Source organism: Pseudonaja textilis, chromosome 1, assembly GCF_049901715.1.
Source record: "Pseudonaja textilis isolate UNSWEBS1 chromosome 1, rPseTex1.2, whole genome shotgun sequence".
Taxonomy (NCBI): domain Eukaryota; kingdom Metazoa; phylum Chordata; class Lepidosauria; order Squamata; family Elapidae; genus Pseudonaja; species Pseudonaja textilis.
Genome location: NC_141990.1, coordinates 101,180,799 through 101,205,302, shown reverse-complemented (window position 1 = coordinate 101,205,302; position 24,504 = coordinate 101,180,799). Strand labels below are relative to the sequence as shown.

General features: G+C 38.6%; 1 protein-coding gene across 4 annotated transcripts in view; it reads right to left on the bottom strand.

Moving 5' to 3' along the window:
• Positions 1-24,504, bottom strand: part of PDSS2 (decaprenyl diphosphate synthase subunit 2) — an 87,952-nt gene that overhangs the window by 42,715 nt on the left and 20,733 nt on the right. For all 4 annotated transcript variants that reach the window (XR_015739638.1, XM_087913508.1, XM_087913504.1 and 1 more), the window contains exons 2-3: positions 22,476-22,610; positions 3,135-3,333 (exon numbers count right to left, since the gene is read on the bottom strand). Coding sequence is in view for 3 of the 4 variants with exons in the window: in XM_087913508.1 (XP_087769634.1) it covers positions 3,135-3,333; positions 22,476-22,610 (334 nt within the window). In the remaining variant the exon portion in view is untranslated. The remainder of the gene's footprint in view (positions 1-3,134; positions 3,334-22,475; positions 22,611-24,504) is intronic.

The following is a 24,504-nucleotide window of genomic DNA, read 5'->3' as shown; positions in this document are numbered from 1 at the left end:
ATTTTCTCATGAGGTAATGAATTTGACATCCCTGTTTACATTTTTAAATTGCACATTAATTTAGCTGTGCACAATGAAGACAAGAAAATAGAATTCCGAAACTGAAAATAGTAATTTTCGTTAGACCAATTTTTTTTTGAAATTGTCACTTTCTAAACATGTTCTTCATATGTTACTATGAAAAGGGTATGCGCATGGCAAGAATTGAGAAAAGTCATAATAAGATTTAAAATTGAAGATGCAATCTATTTTGCTTGCAACAACTGCATTGCAATTTATAACTGACATTTCAATAGATTCACTCACCAGTGATATATTTATATAGTATTATCGCAAAAAGGTACATTATGACAAGATTAGCAACGTTCTTAAAGTGATGATTATTTAAGAATCATAGTGTTACCTAAGGCAATTACCATGCACACTTTTAACATCTACTGGGAAAGATCTGAAGGGAAAATAATTGACTTCTCTAATTTTACCCTTGATAATTATAAAATAGCTCTGCATTTCATTGTAAGCCAACATTTTCACATGTAATTGTCAGCCTTGATAGAAACAAGATAAATGCTTTGCAGAAAACCTCTGACAATTAGCTATAAGATCATGATACAATTAATTTTGGACTTATAGTGCAGAGTAACACTTGGAATCTTAGATACATATAATATACTATTTGCATCAATAATCAATAAACAAATCTGTGCTTATTTGCTCTCTGTAAATTGTCATGGCTGGCCTGAATTCACATGATGTCGTGACTGTAATGAATTCACAAATAATTTAAATTTATTTGTTAAACCTTGTTAACAAATTGCAAAATATAGGGATCACATATGGTATAGTAAGATTTTAAAGTTCAGAAAACTGCATGAAGAACTTTCATGAATTTATCCTGCAAGTTTTCTCCAAGTACCCTAAAAAATCAGCCTTGTATCTTTAAGATACAAGTATTTTATTAACAAGTATTTTATTTACAGTCAGACATGGATTAACAGCCATTTTAAAGGTAAATTCCAACGTGAGCAATTCATAATAATGAACAAAAAATGATAAGATGTGTTTTTTGCCTCCTAATGCAGATTCTATTTTTCTATATTTGTCTAGACAAGTAATCCTCTACTTACCACCACAATTGAGCCCAAAATTTATGTTGCTAAGCAAGAAATTTATTAAATGAGTTTTGCCCTATTTTATGATTTTTCTTGCCACATTTCTTAAGTGAATCACTGGAATTGTTAAATTAGTAACACGGTTGTTAAGCAAATCTGGCTTCCCCATTGGCTTTGCTTGTCAGAAGGTTGCAAAAGGGGATCAGGTGATCCCAGGACTCTGTAGCAGTGGTAAATGTGGGTCAATTGCCAAGCATACAAATGTGAATCATGTAACCATGAGGATGACGCAACAGTCATAAGTGTGAAAAATGGTCATAAGTCACTTTTTTCAGTAATGTTGTAACATCAAATAGTCACCAAGTGAACTGCTGTAAATTGAGGATTACTGTAATATGTAATATGCCTATAAAATTTTCTTAACCGGGGACAGCATGGTATCAGTTTTTATCTCTAACAGGTCCCTCAATTAAGATTAATGTTCTGCAATGATTATAAATAATGGAAAGGCAAGCAGAATGCAAAGATATTAGAGGAGCATTAAAAGGTAACAAGTGTAACTTGCAGATTTATGACTATCTGAAATGTTATATAAATAAACACTTAAAAATTTGCGTCTAGTTTCATAATTTCCTAATCCTTGGGATAGTATAATTTGAATTCTGTCATATATGTACATATACATATACATATACATATACATATACACAGACAAACCCAATACACAAGCCAGATGATGGCAGATGAGATTCTGCCGAAATGTTGCTACAACTTTAAAAGCACAACTATAATGTGGGAAAATACCTGAACAAAGCTGAATACCATACATATACATACATTCATTCATACATACAACATACATTATATTTTATTACTGTATTAATCTATTTTCTGAAGTAGCATAGAGTTTAAAATAGCTTGAGAGTTGGTAGCAACTGAAGTATAATAAACCTAAGTAATTAAGAAAGTAAATAAATAAAATTAAGTTAATATAACTAGCTGCATGTATACCTTACATGGCAGAAAAATACCAGAGGAAAAACTTTTGGTCTTTAAAAACATAATTGTACAATACATGCAAACAATAAAAAGGTATCTTTTACAATATCAAATCAAGCATTTTACAGTTTATATTTCATCAAATTTTTAAGACAGGAGAGAATGAGCTGATACAAATACTGAGTGGATTCTACTTAGGTTATATACCGTAGAAGTTTCTTAAGCTTTCATTTGTCTAAAGTAGGAACAAAATGATAATATGTTTTGGCATAACTTTCAGAACAAGAAGCTTAATTAGTTGAGAAGTCACATAATTCTGTAGGTCACTGTGTTTTAAATCTGAATTGTGACAAGCTAAAAATAATTACATCTATTTGCCTAGAAAAAATATTTGATACAGAATAACATAAAGCATTTCTACTTTATTGAAATCTATGGCTATTCTTCTAATTTTAAAAACAGATTTGGTAAAAGAGACAATTCACAAAATACATGTTTGACAGACATGCAAAGAATATGTTTATAGACTATAACTTAGCTATATTGAATGAAATAGGTAGCATGGCCTGTGATTCCTGTGATCATTCTTGTTATAAGAAATCCTATTCTACTAATGAATATTTGCTGCCAGCCTATCAGTGTTCACTTGTTCCACATGTTTACACTTTTTCATGTTTTGAAAAGATGCTCAATGAATCAAAACTGCTATAATTCATTTACCTTTAATTCACTCTTTCTGCAAGGACAGATCTTTCTGCTAACCTCACTAGTGATTCTTTGGGAATCCGTATGAGAAAGAATTTCATAGTACACATTTTATATATTTAGTTCATCTGACACTTCATATCTAGTAAAATTTCAGATGGGGAGAGGGGGATGTATGAACAATGTAAAGTGACACTGAATGCCTCAAAGCACTACGATTTCTACAAAATAAGCTCACAAAAATCAGCAATTGAGCAATTTTTCAAAATAAAACAGATATAAAACTGCTCTCATTTAAAATAACAGAAATCACATTACCTTAGTATTTTGCAGCCGAGCAAGACTTGTGCAGGCATTCGCTAGAAGAAAATCACCACTCAGGACAGCCATTTTATTTCCAAATTGCATATCTTTCAATGCTCCATCTGAGGATGTCAGTTCACTAATGTTTACTATTCCACGATGCACAAGGAAAGCTGTGTGGATCAACTCTGTGATCTCTGCAAGAGTTCGTTGGCTTTAAAGTAAAGATCAGACATAATACAATTAGTTGCAGAACCATTGCATAAGTCACATATATTATTTTTTAAAAAAAAACAACAATTTTGAACACAACTGGGTATTTTATCAGTGCAAATATAACATTCACTCTGTTTGGACCTATTAGGCCAATGATTAATTTTGATTACAATTTCTATCTGAAGCAGAATATTTATTTCTTGGAAAACTTGAAAGAGTTTAAAATGTAAATCCTTCCTCCGTTCTTGAAATGTGGGTTGACAATTTTAATGCATCAATAATTATTTAACAAAAAAAAAAGTGAAGGATATAAATTGACCAAAATAGTCTTAGGGGCGTATCATCATTTTGTATCCTATTTCAGCAGCAGTAGTATTGATTCAATAGCTAGGCTAGCATTGCCATATATCACATTATGGAGGCATACATGGTAGCATGGGACACAAACATTCTAATCATTGTCAAACTTTACTGTCTTCCAGAAGGAAATAGAAATATAAGCCATTTATATTCTAGAACAGAAAACTGCGTTCTGCTCTAATCCAAGGTTTAAGGAAGGGTTAATATATTCTACTGTTGATGTGAATGAGAGGGAAAAGACAGAGACTAATAAGGCTCCTGCTGTCACTGTCAGGGCAGTCCTCCCAGGAAAATGTCCATATCAATTCAACTTATCAGATGGACAGCTGATCAACATTAAACAGATTTGCTCTGGGCAGATTGAGCTGAATACCTGCCATGAATCACAATGAGAGCCCTCTGGTCTCAGCAACTGAGATCTGCCATTTCTGACTTCGGAAGATCCAAGGGCATATGGAGATCTCTAGTGATGAGGACATAAAGCTGCAGCTTCCTCAACAGATAGCTTGTTTTTCCCAAAGGTACATATTAATATCCTGAGGAGAACAGGCTCTTTTTTTTAATCTGAAACATCACCCTTCATTATCCAACCCAAATTACTACTGTTCTTTTTTCCCCCCTATTAAGCTTTTAATGAAGACATTTTTTTCACTGTTCAGCTCATCATACAAAACTTCAACAATACATAAACGTCGTATTTTCTAACTCTCCCTTTCTATTTTACCCTTCCTTTCCGTTACTCTCCAGATAGCATCTATAACATTTAGCTAGCCACATTAGAATTCAGGTTCCTTTATTTTTAATTGAAATAGCATAGAATTCTGGTACAGTGAGAAATTATTAAATAGCCCTAGGCAATTTCCAAGGATTTGAACATCTCCTAGAGAACATGAGATTTTTTTTCCCGGCACTTCAATTCAGATTAATGTTTAAAGGAAAACATTTCCTTATAAATTCTGGAGAATTTAATGCATCCACCTCCAAATTAATTATAAAACAATGACTTTTAAAATCACCAATATAAAGTACGGTACAAAACATGTAGACTGAGAGGGAATTTTATTTATTTAATCAAGGAAGGCTAAGAGTACATTATTTATAGAGCTTTTAAATGCAGGCCAATTCTATGGAACATGTGTAGAAAAATAACTGTAAGCAACTCCTCTTTCTCAGTCACACTGCCCAGTAATTGGAGAGCTGAAGGCAAAAACACCCAATACAAGACACAATTATTTCACATGTGTTATGACATCATTGCCCAAAGGATGTAAATTAGATATTATTTGCATTGTGTCATAAGAGACATGATGGCTCTTTTCCCTTTATCCCATCCACAAATACCCATGGTTGAAGGCAATATGTTCTAGCCTACCTTGAACGCTAGAAATCCAAAGACACACATTCTCTCAGAGAGGGAGGGAGGGGGAGGGGGAGAGAGAGAAAATGCTCATTGGAAAGGCAAAGGGGAAGTCCAAGAAAAGCTGTAGGATGTTATGTGGAATTGACTCTTTTCTTCTACCTTCTATTTATTTATTATTTATTAAACAAATTTATACAGCTGCCCAACTTACACATAGGTAACTCTGGGCAGAGTTTCTACAATTCTACAATATCTTCCAAGTTTACAACTCTGGACATTGGTTGTAAAAGAGAAGAAAAAATAGGTTATAAAAAAACCAGGAATAAAATGTTTAATCCAAGACAAGCTTTGCTGAGTTCATTAAGGCATTCATAATTAATACACAAACATAATATTGCAATCTTATCAAATTATTTCTTCACAAATAAATAATGAAGATAACCACAAAGAAGATATTGTAGATTGAAGTTAACTCATGGCACTAAAAAGTAACATTAATAAATATTGCTTAAATCAAGAGTGGTCAAGAATGGCCATCTGACTGACAAAGTGGCGACTATCACCCTTTCTTTCAGTATCAGTATTCAGTCCTGAAACATATTTAAAGGAAGAAAAGTGAGAGAGAGCAGTGGTTCCTTTCTTCATCACTAAACAGTCAAGATACTGTTCATACATTTTTAGAACAAAGCTACTAATTCAGTTACTCTTATAACAGCCTTTTGCCTCTTGCACCGATTTCATTTCAAAATTAATAACTGTCAAATATTTTCACTCTATTCCAATGTAGAATAAACAGTTCCGTACTGATACCCATCAAATCATTCCTAAACATTATTTCCACAGGCAACAGCATTTGCCTGGTATCCTGCTATACAATAAATGTGATTTAATATTTGTAAACAGAGAGCCCAAAAAATTGTATGTTGAAGAAACATGGCAAGAAAATTTAAACACAAATGAAGTCATAGCTAATTCTCAAATTTAAAACTATTGGCCATGACAAAAAAAAGTAAAATCAAGTGTGACTCATTTAACAACCACTTTTTGCTTAGCAATGGAAATTCTGGTCTCAGCTGGGATTGTAAGTGGAGGACTACCTATATATAAAATCAAATAATGTAGTTCTTAGTGGAAGTAATATATCATGATAAAAAGGAGAGCAATAACTCTTTTAGGCAAAATGTTTACAATTCCTCTGTTTATTAAAAAGTTTTCAAGCTAAAGCCTGATGTTACTGGAAATTCCATGAAAATAATTCATACTTATTAACATTTATGTCCACTTAATCATTGTTATGACCTTGCTGAGTTTGTGTGCGTGGAGAGTGGAAGCCATTTATGGACCTGGCCGAACATAAGGCATCGCGACCCTAGGTGAGGTGAGACCGGTGGAGGAGCCTGGAAGAGCCAGCAACCCAAGTGCTGCTAGCTAGTTCGCCTCACCCCCTCCTTCAGTGCACTAAGGATAGGCACACATGCACTGAACAAAATGATTAGCAATCTAGGCTGTCAGCACTACATTGTGTCTAGCATGTGTAGATTTCACTGACATGTATGCCACCCGCTAAACAAATAAAAAATTGTAATGACCAGAAGCATATATAGTAATCCAAGTGGAGTTTCACTACCGATTGCAAACATGGACGTTTTCTGTCCTTTGCTTTCTATGACATGCTTAGTGGAGGTTCCTTGCCATCCATATTCAGATGCAATTAGTTATTTAATGAACTTTTCAAAAGGCAAACAGCTGAACTGGGGCATTTGTATCAAAGCCGGGGTTTTTATTATTAATACTGTAAAGGAAACTGCTGGATATTTTACTATATTTAAGGTATGCCTGCTATTAGATAATTTAATTTAACAAAGAAAGTTAGTAATAGAAAAGCTGGACTAAGTTAACCAGAAACTCTTCAACCTTTTTGCAAACAAAATTCTACTGAGTGGATTTCCATTTTGTGTAAAAGATTATTGATTCCTTCTTTCTGCTGGCAAACTTCCACACCTGGTTCAGAAAATACTACAAAGGATGGTCAGAGTTGCTATCTTAATCATGTCTGCTGCACTGGCAGATAGCCACACTTATATATCCTTATGAAAAATAACATATGAAAATAAAATAAATGTATGAAAAAACCAGAGATTGTGGGCCTGGGATAATGATAGACATGAGACTGTCTGACGGAGAAAACAAGGTTCTAGTACTTAATGCAGCCACTTGCAAACAGATGGCTACAAGGAAAGCTGGGAAAACCCTAATCCAGTCAAGGTAATGCAGCAGATGGTTGGCAGAGATTCCTCTAAATACTATCAGCATTACCTGTTTGGGCTAGATTTATTTCCAGCACATACTCCCAAAATACAACCCTCATTTTCAGAACTAACAGATCAGACCATCTGTTCTTGAAGAAAGATGGTGAGGAATTGCGCGGGTGGATCCCCATAGGTGGTTCTTAGTCGTGTAGGTGTCTTTTATCTGCATATATGGATACTGATGGAATCTGATGTAGATCTTCATTCTACTTCTCATGATGAGTAGCAAGACTGACCATCTGTAAATCTCTTGTAACATTTTCCAAGTCCTTTACACAAGTCTTAACCAGGCAAGTCGCATTTATTAAAAACAGCATGTCAAATAGTTCACAATTATAGACTACATCAATACATATTATGCCAGATGGTAATGAGCCGTCTACAAGGACCTATCCATCCAAAATAATCATACAGATTTCTACAGCATTGTTCAAGAGGTTATGGTTTATTACACAGTACTCATTAGACATACACTGCCACCATTAGCAATTTTCTTCATTTGTATCTCATTTAAGATTCTACTTTCACAAGCAAATTCAAATTAGTACACAAGGTTAAAACCATTATGATCAGGAATAAAATTATCCTGTCTTTTTATGATATGGCAACAGTGGATCAAAGCTCTCTAGTCTATCAAATTTTAAAGAACTAGTCAACTGAGTTTTAAGTACAACAATAGAAATATACTGACCACATATTGTGTCAGATAACTTAAAAATCAGTTAATAGTCAGATTGTTCTAAATAAACATATTTTAAACTAGCAAAAACTCAAACAAGTCATGTTTATTTTTTGTTAAGTGTTATTGTTTGAATACATTCACAGAAAACTAAACAGAAAAAATTAGTGCAGATAAGACAGTATCCTATCTTTATTGGTAGAAGGAGATAATTGAATAGTATATAACTGTTCTATGAAAGAATTGTAGCTTTAGGGACTGTTGAATTTGGCACTCCTGCTTTTATATAGGTGTTTCACTTTTATAGATATCAATAGTGGTAAGATTATCTTTTACTAGTAAACAAAGAATCCAGACAGAGTACAAGTAAGGAAATAACAAACACGATAAGGAAACTCTGGTACCAATAAAAATGAATTAATGTTTATGGCACGTGCTTTCAGAGACTGTCCTTAATCTTTCAAATAATATAATACTTAGTTTTGTTGAAATTGTCCACTACTCTGGGGGTGGGAAATTTCAGTTGAATGAAATTGAAACTTTCATTCAAGGCATCATACATTTAGGTATTGTATGGCTATTAATATTTTCTCTTTTTTATCTATTTGGAAATTTCTTTTATTCATGTGTAATTCATAAAAATTGCTAAGTATCAAAACAAGTCAGTGTGACATATGTGTTGTAATGTGAGACCTGTTTTTCTTGGATCAGCTTTGACAATGAAATACTTGAAAGGAAATAAAATGCTCATATTTAAGGAATCAAGACCTTCCTTTGTATCCAAAAAAGCTTTCAATAGAATATTGTCTTTAAAGAACAACTTATATTATTGGGTTCATGTATTTCCACAGCTGGAGTCTTAAAAGGCTTTCAGTTTTTATTTATTTTATTATGAATGCTTTTATGCTGCTTCAATGATCTAATTCTAAATGGCCTACAGCACAACATACCATAGAATATGACAGAATAATTCAAAAATATCAACGTTATCAAATAATAATACTATTGAGGAGAGCTACGATATCTAAACTGCAATATCCTTTATGATTGCCTAAATAGTAGAAAAGAAATAACAGGGAAATAAACTCTTTGCTTCCATCTGGTGATTGTTTAGATTTTTGCAGTCCAGATATGGTAGGCCTAATGTTGAAAACAGTAGTAAAACATTCCGGGGAAAATAATGCCTGAGCACCATTTACCAGAAATATGAACAGCTGATGCAACAGTTTGTCATTCTGCAAACTGGTGAAAAAGATGAATCTGGAAATCTGTAACTTAGTGCCAGAAGACACCTAGCTTTTAATAGTGTTTTTTTTTTTAAAGCAAAGGTTAAAAAGTATGCTAGCATGCCCCAAAGCAAAGAATGTTCCTCATCTTTAATTTCAAAAATATCCTTGGATTCTATTGAGGCCCATTGGGGTAGTTAGAAAGTAAAACCTGCACTTCGTTGCAGATAGGGCAACCTGCATTGTTGACAGTGAGTTCTAGGCAAGGCCTTTTTAGAACATGGTATCAAGAAATTGTGCAGTTCTGCATTGTGCATTGTCAAAGTTTTACACCAACTGTGGCAACCATTTCTGAATGGACAACCCCTCCCCCACACACTTTCCATGGCAGCTATTTTCTTTGACTTACCTGGGATAAGCTATCAGCATGTCAAATGTACCCATTGATCCCCAAAGTCAGGGACTCCTGTGATAATCAGGGGCCAACTTTTCCAAACAGCAAGTTCAACAAATTTAACAAAGCTGACACAAACAAAATTCATAACAAAGGTTGTGCTTTATGGTGCTTAAAACAAAGCAAATGCCATCACAGGCACCAGATCTTGTCTTTGGTGAACTCCTTAGCTGTGATAGTCCCAATGTGATCATTCTTTGCACCGCTGCTCCTCATTATGAAAACAAAAAAATTAAACAACTAGCAACTACGTCTGTAAATACTATATTTGGAAATCAGGTTGTAACTGTGCAGAATTTATTATTTTGTGTGTGTGATAATTGTTTATATCATTTATTTGGAGGGAGAGCATTCTGCTTTAGGCTCAAACTTAAGCAATTCAGTAAAGTTTATATGCAATGACTGCATTAGATCAACTGAATGAAAGTAAACAGATTCCCATTAATATGCACTGCCAATTATGTACAGGCACTACCAAGCCTGTGAACAGATGCTCATCTGTCCAAGTGTTTCCCCGAAATATTTCCACACAGCTTTTTAAAATACATAACTACATCAATGTAACTGAAAAGTAATAATACCAATGGATTCAGTCCTAACAATGCATGAGCAGAAATACATTTCTGGATTTAAAGTGGCAGTTGTTTCAAAATATTTGTTTCATTCTTCAAATCAAGCAAAATGAAGTAGCTAAGCATCCCATGAGTCAAACCCATAATAAAAACAGTGCAATAAAAATTTCTCTTATTCACATAAGGGAAGAATGTATTATTGGAACATGCTAGTACAAGTTCAGCCAATCTTACTGCTTGGTTTCCAAATTATGAAACAAATGGTCAGAGGGAGAAAATACTGAATCACAAATGATCATGGTTTAGTTATTAACACATTTCTTTCTTAAATATGCATGTACATGTAAATCCTGTGCTGCAGGGTAAACTTTAAAAAAACCCACCACGTTTCCTGAGTAAATTGTGCAATTACACTGGTCACTTTCTAACAAGTGTCAAACAACCTCTTTTATTTCAATTGTTTATAGAGACCTTTCATTCCATTGCTAAGAGATAAATGTATCAGTACAAATGTTTAAAATGTTAATTGACTCCATTGTTCAAACTACAAAAAGAAAGAAAAACCCCACTTAGCTCAGGTGATTATTTTTCAAGAGTTTAAGCCTATCCACAATATTAATTTTCTCTTAAAGCTGTAAATTTTAATTTCTCGGACAGACTTGATGGATCCTTGCCAGTTCTGAGCACCAACAGCAGTGTTTTATCAGAGAAAAACACTTTGGTGGTTACACCTTCAAGAACAAGCATTTGTTAAAAGGCAAATCCTGGAAGTATGCCGTAAATTATGGACGACAAAAATATGAAGATTTTCACATTTTCTTCACAATATTTGGCGTTTGTGTCTTCTAGCCCTTTCACTTATAAGTAGGGGATTTTACTTTACCAGAAGAGTGTTCTGTGGCTTTTGGGAAAATATAGTCCTGAAGCAGGTGTAAATTATAAATGCTCTGATAATGAATAGTTAAGGAGTAGCCTTTGAACTCCTTCCCCAATCAACTGGGCACCACTCTAAGCTGCAGAAGGAAAGAATAAGAACCTTTCCTGAGCAATGTAACTGCTGCTGCCTTCAGGACAAGGTCATATTCATCAGATGCATCTTGGAATATTTGAAGCAACTATCTTCCATCAAGATTCATTTAGGTCTAGTGATTAAGGATCAGGCTATAAACCATGTGACCATGAATTCCAGTCCCATTTTGGATAAAGCCAGAAAGGTTGCCTTGGGTTAGGCACATTCTTTCTGTCCTACGAAGGGAAAACAACTTTGGAAAAACCCTGCCAAGAAAACTGCAGGGGCTTATCCTGCCAGAGAGGGTAGCCCTTCCCCATTCATGTCTGTTGTACAATTGGAGGGTTTTCTTGAACTCAGAGCTCCAACTCAAAGAGCGGGTGACAGAGGTACCCAGTAGGACCTTTGCCACGATCTATTTGGGGTGCCCTTCAAACAGTCAGTCATGCCTTGGTCACCCCATTTGAGGACCACTGCAGTGCACTCTACAGAAGCTGCAGCAAATCCAGAATGTAGTGGCATAGTCTAGCCCAGTGCTACTGAATTGCAAGTGGCATTGCTTGCCAGTTAGGTTCCAACTACAATTCAAAAGGATGGTTCTTGGCTACAAAGCTTTCATGGCATAAGGCCTGGTTATCTATGGGACTGTTATCTCTGATAGTTTCTGACCACCAAGAACAATCAGATACAGTGCGCATGATATGGGTCCCTACAATCAAAGAATGTAACCTGACAGAACCTAGGCCTTTTCTGTCATGGTATCTGCCCTTTGGAACAGCATCCCTGGAGACACCTACTGGTAGTTCTTGGTTAAACATGGAAAATGGAACCAGAATTTCCATCACTAAACAAGATGGTTACAAAGCGTATCTCACGACCTCACCATTTAGTGATGGCAATTCTGATGCTCCCCATTGCCACTGTTAAGAGAGGATTGTGGCTCAATAAAGCGAGTCCCAAGCAAGCCAGAACGTAAGGCACAGTGCGAGTGCAGTAGCAGCAAAGATGGTTGCTGCCAGGTACAGGAGGGTGTGAGGGGCTTACCAAAATGGCTTGCAATCTTCCTTACCAACTTCCCAATTGATTTTACTTATGGGAAGCTGTCAGGAAAGGTTGCAAATGGCAACACATGATTGCTGTATGCTGCAAGTATTGTTAAGTGTTGAGTCAGTTGTCAAGCACCCAAATCATGATCTCATGATCATGAAGGTGCTCTGAAGACTACAACTTTGCAAGTCTTCTTTTTCAGCATCATTGTAATTTCAAAGGGTCACTGAAAGACTGGTCGAGAAGTGGACTACCTCTATACCTTTAAAATTCTTTTTAAAAATCTAGCTTCATACGCAGGCTTTTGGGATTTTCGGATGTTATATGTTAGTTATCTGTTTTCTTTCAAGAGGTGCTTTTATTTCTTTTGTTTAATTGATTTCTATTGCTTTTGATGTTGTATTTGACCCAGAATCTTCTGGAATTGGGCAACTGTCATAAATAAAATAAAAACATACTTACCTAATATACCTGATCCAGCGCCCCTATGAGTCTTCACTTACATATGAAGTATTACCTAGGATGGTTAGTAACACACAGTTTGAGAACTTTTTCAATCTATGTGCAATTCTGCAATATTGTGATCTGCAGTGTAACCTGATCTTTATCTAAAAACTGGCATTTCCATGAGTCCTGATCAAAATCACAACTGTATGTGCCAAAGGGAGTCAATCCTTATCAGCTTTACAATTCTGGAAAGAATAGCCCCTTATCTATGGCAGCAAGAAAAAAATTGTTCTAAAGCTATTCTCATCTTATCTTAATAATTTTCTAGTAGGTACAATGTACAAATAACATTTTCACTTAGGTCTTTCCAATTACCAAATCTATTCTGTGAGGAACTGCTAAACATTTTTGCCGTTAGTAATTAATTGTGTCTCAAGATACTTGTCACTGACAAGATATATCTTGGTTAAAAGGCAATGTTACTGAGGAGATAGATTAGGCCAACAAAACTCCACAAAACAATGTGTGAGCGAGTCCTAATATTGAGCAGCAGAGGTTAGAATCCATTATTATAGCCTGTCATTAACAAATCTAAAAGTCAAAGACCAATTAACAACCCCATAAATATGATATATTACTGTAATATTTGCAGCTGGGTCTTACTATTCAGTTTTCTCTATAATCTCGTTCTTCAGAATTGCAGCAATTTCTTTATAGTTGCTTCAGTTCTACTGAAAATCATTTGTACTTTCACAAACTACACAGAGCCCTCAATTTCAAAACCCCAGAACTATTAAATGAGCCAAAAATATGAATTTCTAACGTATGAAATGAATGTTAACTAACAGCTATTATGGCACCACACTCAGGCTTGAAATACATAACCAAAATTTATATAAAATTCTATTAAAAGCTGATGATAGAAACAGTGTTCTTCATCCAAGTTGAATCCTAGCTACAGAGCATTTTAGCAAACATTTCTGGGGAGTTTCAAGTTTAATTTCAGAGGAAATTGAGTAATAATAGCTCATGACAGAAAGCAAAGTTAAAATAGAAGAGTATATGCAGCAAGATATTTAAGTTTAAAAAACTATCTCTACATTTTTCAAGTTTTGTATTCTCAGTTGCAAGTTACTTCTCTTTTATCTCTTTCATACAACCCTGATACTTAGTCAAGCCTACAAATGGGCGTTGGTAAATTTACCTGTGAACGCCCTTTCTATCTATGCTGCGACAGAGCCCAGGATGGGTTAGACTCCTTCTTATGATGTCATTAAGCGGAGTCTGTTCTTGTATATAAAAGCCAGCCCCTGGGAGTCTCCCCAGCTTTGGGGAAGATACATGACAGATTGAAAGAAGTGTCTCTGAAAGCAAAAATCTATTACGTTAACATTTCTTACCATCTCCAGACAAACCAAGGGAGGGGCTGGGCTCTCTTGCAGCATAGACAGAAAGGGCGTTCACAGGTAAATTTACCAATGCCCATTCTCTTCCATGCTGCAGCGAGAGCCCAGGATGGGACATACCAAAGCTTGCATGTCCACGGGTGGGTCCTCGTCCAGCTGATCATTCCGACTGTGGAACCACTCGCTTAAGTACCCATCTGCTGAAGGCCGCAGTCGCAGAGGCAAAGGAATCCAGATGGTAATGTCTGATGAAAGGAGACGGGGATGTCCATGTGGCCACTCTGCAAATCTCTTCCAAGGATGCCTGGGAGGCCCAGGCGGCTGAAGTGGCCGCACTTCTGGTAGAGTGCGCCGTCAAGACTGCGAGGCAGCGGAAGATCCACTGCTTTGTAGGCTTGTGCAATGCACATCCTGACCCATCTGCTAATGGTAGGGGAAGAGCTTTGTTTCCCGAATGAGAAGGGGAAAAGGAAACGAACATGACTTCCGTCTTTCTAAAATAGGAAGTGTGTTTGATGTAAATTTTAAGAGCTCTCCTGACATCTAGAGTGTGCCACTTGTGCTCTAAGTCGTGATGCAGAAGGGGACAGAAATCAGGCAACACAATGTGCAATCAGAAAGGGACAGAAATCAGGCAACACCTGTGGAACCAGTTGTTAACCTTTGGAATAAAGGAGAACAACCCTATTATCATAAAAAGTGCATAAATCCTGTTTAATTGAGAGAGCAGCCAGTTCTGACCCCCTTCTGGCCGAAGTGTCTGAAACGAGAAAAACTACCTTCAGTGTTAAGAATTGCAGAGACACTGTTCTAAGGGGTTCAAAGGGGGGGGGGTTGTAAGGGCGTTAAGTACCACGTGAAGGTCCCATGAAGGATACCTGTGCACCACAGGGGGGTGGAGGTTAGAAGGCCCTTTTAAAAATCTCCTTACCAAAGGGTGGTGAGACAAGGAAGGAAACGAACCCCAGGAGAGAACTGAAGAGAGAGCCGCTACTTGGCGGCATAGGGTATTGGGGGGTAGACCCTTTTCTAAGCCATCCTGAAAGAATCTAAGAACCTCTGCCAGCTGGACTGAGGAAGGTATAAGACCCTCCTTTAGGCACCATTGACAGAATACCCTCCAGATGGCATCATAGATATGCCTCGTAGATGGCTTACGAGATGCCTGGATGGTGAGGATAACCTTCTCTGGGAGATTAGCCTCTCTTAGCCGTTGCCGCTCAAGCGCCATACAGTCAGCTTGAGCCACTGGGGATCCGGGTGTTCCCTGATGCAGGGAGATCAGATGGGCTGAGATCCACCAGGGAGAGGCTACAAACAGGTTCACCAGGTCCGCAAACCAGGGCTTCGGTGGCTAATAGGGTGCCAGGAGAATTAGCTCCACTTGTTCCTCGAACATCTTCCGTATGACCGCCAGAATGATGGGAAGAGGAGGAAAGGGGTAGAGGAGACCCCTGGGCCACCTGCATCGAAGAGCATTGGTCTCCTCCACTCCCTGGCAAGGAAACCTGATGAAAAATCTGTTGACTTGGGTGTTTTTGGGAATGGAAAAGAGATCTACCTCCGGAGATCCAAACCTGAGGGAAAGATCCCTGAATAGGGATGAGTGAATGCATGGTCGACTGAACTCCTGCTCAGTCAGTTGGCTTGGGAGTTGTCGACCCCGGAGATGTGATCCGCCGAGATTGACAACAAGTGTCTCTCCGCCCACAGCCCCAAACCTTCTGCCTCTCTCATGAGTGCTTTCGATCTCGTCCCCCCTTTGCCTGTTGACGTGTGCCTTTGCAGCCATACTGTCTGTCAACACGAGAACATGGGAACTGGCCACCGAGGCCCTGAAGTGTCTGAGTGCCAGAGCTATAGCTCTGAGCACTAACCAGTTTATGGGACGGGTTCTGTCTGACCAGGACCAAACCCCCTGAGCTATCTGGCCATCCATATGGGTGCCCCAAACCAGCAGGCTGGCTTCTGTGGTGATTACTAGCCTGTCTGGTTCCTTGACCGAGAGCCCCTTCCAGGGGGACGGGGAGAGCCACCAATTGAGAGACCTCCAGGCCTGTGGAGAGAGCAGGACCCTGATCTACGTGTGGCTGGTTCCTGCTCTTTGAAAGGGGAGCAGGAACCATTGGAGTGATTGGGAGTGAAGCCATGTCCACAGGACGATGCCAATACAGGAGATCATCTTCCCCAATAGTTTGGACAGCAGCGACAAGGGACAGCCTGTTGATGTTGAATCTGATGGATGATCTCGGTAAGGCTTCTCCCACAATCTGGGGAAAGGGAACCTGGCACAGAGTTGTGTCGATGACTGCACCCAAGTGAAGCAATTTGATCGTGGGAGAGAGGTGGCTTTTCCTGGTGTTGATGGAAAAGCCGTGGCTCTGGAGGCAGGAAAGAGTAATTTGTAGATTTCGATGGGTGGAGTGAATGGAGGAAGATAGTATCAACATGTTGTCCAAGTAGCATTGGGTCCTCACTGGAATAGACTGTAGTGAAGCCACCAATGCTGCTAGAATCTTTGTGAAGACTCTTGGAGCCAAGGAGAGGCTGAAGGGAAGGGATCGATACTGATAGTGGGTATTCTGGTAACAGAAACGGAGAAACTGGTAATGATGAGGCCAGATGGGAATGTTGAGGTAAGTCTCCGTGAGATCAATGGAAGAGAGGAGGTCGCCTTCCCAATGTTCTTTAGAATGTAATGCAGTGTCGCATTTTAAAGTGCCTGTATTTGACAAACTGATTCATAAATTTTAGGTTGAGGATGGCTCACACACACACCCCCTGAGGCTTTGGGGACAACCAAAAGCCGAGAGTAAAATCCATGTCCCCGTTGGAAAGTAGGGACTGGTTGAATGGCCCTTATGTCAACTAAGTGTTGAATGGCCAAATTCATAAGGGCCCTTTTTGAACTGTCCCGCAAAACGGGACATATCAAAAAAAATTCTGGGCGTGACAGTAGAAATTCCAATTGCAGTCCTGACCTAACCGTGTTGAGCACCCAGGCGTCCATCGTTGACTCCTCCCATTTGGAGGCGAAGAAGGCTAAACTACCTCCAATGGGTGGGAAGAACGAGAGATTACTTAGAGCAACAGAAGGAACGACCCCCTCCCCCACAGAAGGGCTGTTTACCCGCAGAACGTTGTTGTCTGCCAGGTGCTTCTGGGCGTTGTTCCTGGCGTTGGCAATACGCCCTCTGTGGCCAGTTAAAGCGGGCGGTAGTCTCTGCCCAAAAAGCAGGTGGGTGATATGGAGCTGGGCGATAGTCAGTTTTTTTTCCCTGAGGAGGAAAGAATCTTCCTTTTATCTCTGGTTTCAGTGAGATATGGGTCTAGTGCCTCACCGAAAAGCTTGTCACCTGTGCAGAGGACAGAAGCTAGCTTACACTTTCGGCGTGACTCCGCCTGCCAATTCTGGAGCCACAAAAGTCTTCTCACCGCCACCGAAGATGCCATGGCCCTGGATGCAAATTTGGTGGAATTGAGGGTGGCATCCACAGTAAATTCCACTGCTGCTATGATTTTGTTGAGGTCCTGATGTTACCTGAGGTCAGAAGCTGGAAGTTGGTCTTGCAGTTGGTGCAGCCATTGCAGAGATGCCCTTGTAAAAAACGACGCAGTGGTTGAAGCCCACAGCCCACCCAGCTGCTTGGCGGTTGCATTTGAGAGGCTGTTTGGAGCGTTTATCTTCGGCTTTAACTATGTCTTCTGGCTCGGTGGGAGTGCCAGAAGAGGAGAATGAGGCCACGACAGAAGCATCTACAGAGGGCACTGCAAGGGTGTTGGCTAGGGAGGGGCCCACATTGTAGAATCATCTATTGATGATGGACGAGGACCTACCGAAGGGGAAGCACACTGCTCCTTGACCAGGTAGAGAAACTGAAGAGGGGAAGGCAAAACCTCTGTGTGCACTACAGGCTTGGAGAAGAGAGAATCTGCTTGCCCAGAGGGCTCCCCTTGTGGCTCAGGAGCTACTTCCTCAGGTGACAGTTTGGCAGTGACCAAGGTTTGAACAGGGCTGGTTTGAAGACCAATGTGGAAGAGAGCTGATCTGGATGAGAGTCTTCCTCCTCGGAAAGATTGGGGTCCTAGATTTCCCCCTCTTTGCACTCTGAGCGAGGGTAGCGACTGTGTTCAGATGGGGATGCGCGCTCATCCCCCTCATAATCCTCCCATTCTGCATGGGATGAATGGGCCCTGAGGTCCTGGGGCATGTGGAAACCTCTTTGAGGAGGCAAGGAACCTATAGACTGGGAAGGGAGAAGAGCCTGAACCCTTTCTAGAGGCCGAAGAAGCTGTTGGAATCCTTCAGCCAATCCCCTGTCTAATGGCCAAGGAGACAATGTCTTGAATCTCCCTGGGCCTGTCGGCAATGGTAGGGTTGGAAGGCCGAAGGCCAGCCGCCATGGGTGTAAAGGGGGCTTCTGGCCAATTTATGGAGGAGCCCTGAACTCTGGAGGGAAGAGAAGGGGCATAGGCCCCATAGGCCTGCTTGAAATGGGGCCCTGACCTGCTTAAATTCTGAGGATCTAGTTGTTCCTGAAATCTCTCAGGGGACCATGCTGGAGGGGGTCCAAAAGATCCAAAAATGACTTCCCTTCCCCTGGGGGGGAAGGTAGCTGGGATGCTTCCCTGCTTGCCTGCACAGCACGCTGGCAACATGGAGTCCTCAACGTTGCAGGAGAATGGAGCCCCGCTCTCCTGAAGTTGCAGCTACCTGGATCCCTGGGAGCTGTTTGAAGTTGAGATAGCTTCTTTTGGAATCCACTGAACTGAACCACTAACACTTTCAGAGACCCAGCTTGTGACTGAAAAGAAGCTGAATCAAAGCTGGGGATTCTCCTGGGGGCTGGCTTTTTATATACAAGAACAGATTCAGCTTAATGACGTCATAAGAAGGAGTCTAACCCATCCTGGGCTCTTGCTGCAGTAAGGAGGAGAATTTACTAAACACCGAATCAAGTATTTTTTTGGTAAATTTGCCAAATAGTGCATACAGGTAGTTCTTGACTTACAACCAGTGATGGTACTCTACCGGTTCGGCCCGGTTCTGGCGAGCCGGTAGTAGTGATAAGTAGTGGAGACTGAACTGGTTCTCTCCGCTGCTCTGCTGTTGGGCCCACCCTCCTGCCCAGGCTCCCATACTGACCTTTACCCGCTGAATTTGAAGCGTAGCTGTTTTGCGTGGCACAGAAGAGTGCTGCGTGGCAGCTGCTGAAGTGACCGGGATCGTGCAGACTTGCAGGAGGCGAGTTAGAATGCCTCTGTGCCTGCGTAAACACCTCTGCGCCTGCGTAAAGTGCATGTTTGGCGCACGCGTGCACGCAAAGTGCGTGCACACACGCAAAGCACACCCACCAAGCCACACCCACCAAACCGGTGGCAAAAATATTAGAATCCCACCACTGCTTACAACCATAGTTTGACTGTTTGAAGTTACAATGGCACTGAAAAAAGTGACAGTGCCTCTTTTTCATACTTACAACTGCTGCGGCATCCCCACGGTCACAAGATCAAAATTAAGATACCTGGCAATTGTCTTGTATTTATGACGGTTGCAGTCTCCCAGGGTCACGTGATCATACCTTGCAACCTTCTGACACGCAAAGTCGTTGGGGAAGCCACATTCATTTGAAAACTGTGTTACTAACTTAAAAACTGCAGGGAGTCACTTAACAACTGTGGCAAGAAAGGTTGTAAATGGAACAAAATTCAATTAGCAACAGAAATTTTGAAGTCAGATGTGGTCATAAGTCAAGGACTACCTGTATCAACTCGGAACTGAAACTCCCTTGGCTTTACTTTTAAAGTTACCTAACCGCAGAATTTTAACCACTTATTTCTATCCCTCCACCAAAATGTTGAATCTCAGTTGACTAATTTAGTGATCCTAATATTGTAGCATCTAATAATGAGAAGACTGATTGTAATACCTACTGATAAAAATACAGAAATTACAACACTTGAATCAATTAGCCTTTTGCAGAGTGCAAACGGTTCTACCTGGATTCAATCTTACTGTTTTTTGAAGTTCTCAACTTCCCGAATCTCTAACTTTCTGTTCACTAGCACCTCTCACATGCGTCTCCTTCGCTTGACGACTGAATCAAAATTGGGCATGCTCAGATGAAGGAGGTATGGCCAAACATCTGATTGATTCCATCTCCGAGTGAAGAAGAGGAGTCCACACCCAAGCATTGGATTCTTGGTCTAGCCCAGCGGAGAAACTATTAATTCAGAAGTTCGTAGTTACATGTTAATTTACTACTTTGGCCCAGTTTCATAAAATTATTAAATTGAACCACATAAAAAGTTATTTGGCCATTGCAGAATTTTGTATGTATTATTTATACATTAAATGCTCCATAAGAAATATGCACTGATCTGGGGCTGAGAAGATTTAATAAAATCATAACAGATACTTATTTCTGAAATCAATTTTGGACTGAAAGAGCCTTTACTCGATAGAGTTAGAAATTTGGTTCAGGTACCAGTAGTCCTTGACTTACAACCACAATTGAGGCCAAAATTTATGTTGTTAAGTGAGAATTTATTGAGTTTTGCCTCATTTTTACGATCTTTCTGGCCTAAGTTGTTAAGTGAATCAAGCTTCCCAATTGACTTTGCTTGTCAGAATGTTGGAAAAAGTGATCACATGACCTCAGGAAGTTGCAACAGTCATAAGTATGAACCAGCTGCCAAGTGCCTGAATTTTGATCACATGACCAAAGGTTGTAACTATGAAAATGGTCATAAGTCACTCATAATAAGGAATACTACTCACTATTCCTTCCATACTGAGGTATATGAGATTCAAGCATGAAATATAAAGTCAAATCATTTAGGCCAGGACTGTCAAACTCCCCGCCCATAGCCAGATACGTCACCTGCTGGCCACGCCCGGTTTAGCGAAGGGGGGGAAGTCCTGATATGCCACATGATGCTGCCGTAACACCGTGAGTTTGACACCCCTGATTTAGGCTTATGAAGATCTTTTTGGATAGCAATAGTCTAAAATTTCCACTTACTTTTAAACTAGAAATATCATGAACATTTAAGAAAAAAATAAAGCTACTTCCTTTTTACAACTTTATTTTTGTTCTAAAAGAAAAGAGATAAGCAATACATTTTGAACAGAAAAATTAAGTTGAGTAAAAGAGTCTCTGTCCATTCTCCATGCTCTTTTTTATTTAGACAGCATCGTCCCATATTGCTGCTTTCATTAACCAAAATCAAGGAGAGTAATGTGTGAATCATGACCCCTAGCTTACTAATCACTGAAACAACCACATGAGATTTCACACTCATTACCTTGGCAAATAGCAATAAAGGGTATTAGAGACAGTTCATGGGTTTTGAAAAAGTAGTCAACTTCAAACATCCAACAACTGACCAATAATTCACCCAACCTTTCTCCTGGAATGTTCATGAATTGAGTGTTTAGAACAAAAGTAACATGATAAAATAAATAGCAATTTTTAGACAAGCAAACACTTACACAATATTCTTCAAATTATGGGGAAGTTCAATCCTTTTCCTGACATACTTCTCCCCTCTTTTATGAGAGAAATAAGAAAAATGAAAAGCAAACTCTATTGTTGCTTGAATTTAACTTCCATTTCAAAAGAATGATGGGCATTTTTAACAGCTAAGCTCTTTTTTGCTTTCCAGCATTTATAATAAAACAATTTTCAGGCTAATCAAAATGTTAAAAAGTAGTTTAAACATGAAATATAACAGGCTTGCCTAGTTTCAGGGCATATAAGCAAGGCACTTAGTTTCCATGTATCATCACTGACTTTTAATGAAAGTATTCATAGCTAGCTACATATAGTCACACATCCATGTTAAGTTATTGCCTGATTGCATAGGTAATGAAGATACGGCAACAGTACTGCAGTGGTTAGTCAAGGAAATTATTAGTCCAATCTATTTCACAAGGTTATTGGGATGAAACAAGATAGGGTTAATAAAATAGGGTTAATAAATATTTTTTTAAATATTTCCTTCAATCCCAGGAATGGTTCTGTGAAGATATTTCTCATTGCAACTACAATATGTTTTTTTAAGAACGGGCTATAAAGTACAAACAATAGATAATTTAGATAAACACTGAAAATAATTTTTCCATGCTGTAGAAATTTTTAAAATAGAACACTGCTGATTCTTATTCACTACTCTATCAATTTATCGATCCATCCATCCATTTAAAGTAAATATATATTGACATAAAATGACAATTTATATGTACCTTTGGATTATCCAAATACTTGCCTGGAATATATCCCACTGACAATATCATTCTGAATAGAGTCTTCTGTTGACAAGTTGGGGCCAGCAGCCTTAGACACAAGTAAAACCACGAGACCTCTCATCTGCAAATTGTTCCTGGTGTCAGATATAAAGCCCCTAGAAAAGAGGAAAGAAGAATCAAGTAAGTCCAAATAGTCTATAGAATTCTCCTAAATTTATTTTTTGTCAAATGTGTTAGCTTCACAATATTAAGCACTCATTATTCATACAATATTTCCAAATGGGGGCCTCAACGAGTTACACAGGTAGTCATTGACTTACATCCATTCATTTAGTGACTATTCAAAGAACTGAAAAAAGTGACTTATGACCATTTTTCACACTTACAACTGTTGCAATATCCCCATGGTTATATGATCAAAATTCGGGCGCTTGACAACTGGCATGTATTTATGACAGTTGCACTGTCCCGATCATCATTTGTAACCTTCCCAGCTGGCTCCTGACCAGCAAAAGTAATGGAGGAAGTTAAATTCACGAAACAGTCACAAGATTCACTTAACAACTGCAATGATTCACTTAACAACAGTGACAAAAATGTAAAATGGCAACACTCACTTAGCAACTGTCTTGCTTAGCAATGGAAATTTTGGGCTCCATTGCCATTGTAAGTTGAGGACTAGAATTAGAATTCTTTTATTGGCCAAGTGTGATTGGACACACAAAGAATTTGCCTTGGTGCAAATGCTCTCAGTATACATAAAAGAAAAGATACATTCATCAAGAATCAAGAATCATAAGTTACAACATTTAGTAATAGTCACAGGGTACAATAAGCAATCAAATCATACTAGGAAATAGTCAATATAAATCATAAGGATACAAGCGACAAAGTTGCAGACTACCTGTAAATCCAATTTGAATAATCATTTAAATACTGAGCAGATTATTTTGAACATGCTAAATAACGATCATTTCTGATCATGTAAAGATATTTTAAACCATGATTCAGGCCACTTTCTCAATGTTTCCCAGTCTGAGACCTCTAGATTGCCAAAATTATTAGTTACACAATTTCCAATTACTTTGTCTATTTGGCCATTCTAGCTGAACATTCTAGAATTCAGAGCTTTAAAACTTGGCCAACAATGTGTCAATAGAAATCTCCCTTTATTCCAAGCTGAACTTTAATTTTTAAAGATTCTAAATAACTAAATTGAAAATTGGTGTGCCAAAGCTAAGTACCAGCCTCAAGCTGAATTGTTACTTCCAAGAATGTTGCTTGTGACCTCTATATACGCCAGAGGCCTTCGTAAGAAAGTCAGAATGACACAAAATTAGATCTCGGGGCTTTATAGGAAGTATATGTAAGTATATATTCAAAGAGTATTAAAAATTTGGGCTTGAATACTTAAGAAGCAATGCAAAACCAACTTCTTTCTGAGAGCTACAGAAAATATTAATAGAATAGAATAGAATTCTTTATTGGCCAAGTGTGGTTGGACACACAAGGAATTTGTCTTGGTGCAAATGCTCTCAAGTATAGATACATTCATCAAGAATCATAAGGTACAACACTTAATGATAGTCATAGGGTACAATAAGCAATCAAATCATACTAGGAAACAGTCAATATAAATCGTAAGGATACAAGCACAAAGTTACAGTCCTACAATCACAAGTGGGAGGAGATGGGTGATAAGGAGTGATGAGAAGATTAACAGTAATAGGAATGCAGACTTTGTAATGGTTGAACAGTGTTGAGGGAATTATTTGTTTAGCAGAGTGATGATTTGGGGGGGGGGGACTGTTATTTATCTAGTTCAGGGGTGTCCAACCTTTCACCTTCCCTGGGCCACATTAGAAGATGAAAATTTGGTTTGGGCCACACATAAAATAAAATAACAGTAACGATACCTGATCATCCAAAAAAATCCATAGAAAACATAGTTAACATATTAAATTTATTTGGAAATGAAGTTAGTGAGATGTTTTTATTATTTATTATTTATTAAAAAATATTTTTTTTATCACGGTTTTTTTATCACAG